Source organism: Halyomorpha halys, unplaced genomic scaffold, assembly GCF_000696795.3.
Source record: "Halyomorpha halys isolate HHAL.00 unplaced genomic scaffold, Hhal_1.1 Scaffold278.1, whole genome shotgun sequence".
Taxonomy (NCBI): domain Eukaryota; kingdom Metazoa; phylum Arthropoda; class Insecta; order Hemiptera; family Pentatomidae; genus Halyomorpha; species Halyomorpha halys.
The window spans coordinates 203,917-206,002 of NW_027109219.1; the positions used below are offsets into that span (position 1 = coordinate 203,917).

Consider the following 2,086-nt stretch of genomic DNA (forward strand, 5'->3'; position numbering starts at 1 on the left):
ACATACTGGCTTTATTGTATTCGGTACATCTCTTATATACGTTCGATCAGCTGATCCCCTCAGTCAGCTGACATTGAAATAACAGCTGACTCCGTAACTCCCGTACCGTAACTTATATATATATATATATAAAGGTTATTAACATGTTCTTTTCTTGTGTTAGTATTTAATATTTGAGGAAGAGAGAAGATTCTTTGCTTGAGATAATGAATCTGTTTTATGATCTCATAGATTTTTATATTGAATAAACGTTTTTTGAATTTTAAGGAATGGGAGGATAATTTGGGACTAAAGGGTTTGAATATTTAATTAATTGAATAGGAAAAAGGGAGTTAGAGCGACATTTGAACTCTTAATTATCTACTCTTAACAAGACTGTAAAACTAGAGGCAGCAAGTATTATATAATTTAAATTCTTGTTTGAGACTGGTTTGTGTAATTGTAATAATTGTAATAAAAAATATACATTTAGTCTCAACATGTTTATTTTATAATTACTCCATTCCAACATTTCGGTCATTCTCAAGGATAAATTCTTTATAATATCACAGCTACTGTTTCGTGTTACTTAAGGTAAATGAAAGTCTGAAATGGATTGGAGGGGGCTCCCATAATGTAGACACTACCAGCGCCCCATGTGGCCAATAACAAAAGCACCTCCTCCAGCGCTCTCTGTATTGAAAAGAAGTAACCTGGCCATGAGAGAGCCATTTTCTTTTGCCACCAGCAGTCCCTTTTCTTCACTCTTATTAATTAGCATAATCGGGTAATCTCGAATCTAAACTAAAACGTCTTATGAATTGTGCAGTTCGATTTATTTTCGGGATCACCAGAGATACGCACAGCTGAAGTAGCTCTATTCACAGTGGTGCCAGTATTTCCTAGCTTCCTTTTTATTCCAAGCAATTAGAACTCAACGCCTCTCCTATATCCTAGAAAATATGAAATTCAAATTCTCTGTCCAATCCTGTACTACCAGGTCCCGTTTATCTGACATCTAACCTCCACCTAACTGAACTGCTGCATTTGATAAATCATTTTTTACCCGAGCTGCATATCTCTGGAACTCCATTCCCCCTAACATACATCATGTACCGACCCCTACCTTGTTTAAATCCCTTATACCTTTTGCTTAACCAATCTGACCCATTATTATAATAGTACAGATATTTTTTAATTAACTTTTTGTTTTGTTTTTACTTAGTCAGTTAGTTTTTTAATTAATCTATTTTTTTTTTCTCTCTGTATATAAGTCATAATTAAGTGTGGCGACTCTGTTTTATGGCCAATAAATGTTATTATAAAATTAAAATTGTCTTTGCAATTGTTCCAAAGGGCCCTAGTCCTAAAATGATAAACTATTTTTCATTTCATTTCATTAAATGCAACAATAAGTAAGTAGACAGCCAGGAGTGGCTTCCAGCAGCAGGGAAGAGAGAAGTCGAGGAACGAGAAGAGAAAACCTAATGATGGAGTAAGTCGGTACCTACCCTTATAATTAACATCCACATCATCATCATCAACAGGCACATCTATAGTTTTCCATAGACTAATCGTTCAAAATTAATTAACCCTTTAAATGATAAATATTCTATTTCGGCCACCACCTGTAACCTATACAATAGAATTTCATTTCAGTTAATCGGGTTTTATTTTCATGCAGTCCACTAAAATCCAACCAGCCAACCGAAATTAAATGTATACAAATATAATTTGACAAAGGCAGAATAGCCTGCATCTTTTAACAATATTGTAGCTGTGATAATTAAAATAAGTTATCCTTAAGAATGACTGGAATGGCCTAAACGAGTTATAATAGAATAAACATATTGAGACTGAATGGATATTTTTTATTATAATTGATAAATATTTACATCTCTACCTAAAAAGACTCGACTTAAGTGACTTTTCAAGAAATGGAGCCTGATATAGTTATTAGGACTGCCAGTAATTTCGCATTTTGTACACGTCCAACTATAATATAAGAAGCCTACATGATAAAAGAAATCAAATAAGAAGTCATTATAGCGATTACCTGTTGAAGAGCGAGAAGAACAAGCAATACAGTTATGTAATAAGAAGGGAT

The 2,086-nt window shown here is 33.5% G+C and overlaps 1 protein-coding gene across 1 annotated transcript in view; it reads right to left on the reverse strand.

Annotated features, from left to right (window-relative positions):
• LOC106680680 (acetyl-coenzyme A transporter 1) overlaps positions 1-2,086 on the reverse strand; it is a gene marked incomplete in the record, with an annotated part of 20,306 nt that overhangs the window by 4,489 nt on the left and 13,731 nt on the right. Inside the window, 1 exon segment of the mRNA XM_067047400.1 lies at positions 2,036-2,086. Coding sequence (XP_066903501.1) covers positions 2,036-2,086 — 51 coding nt within the window.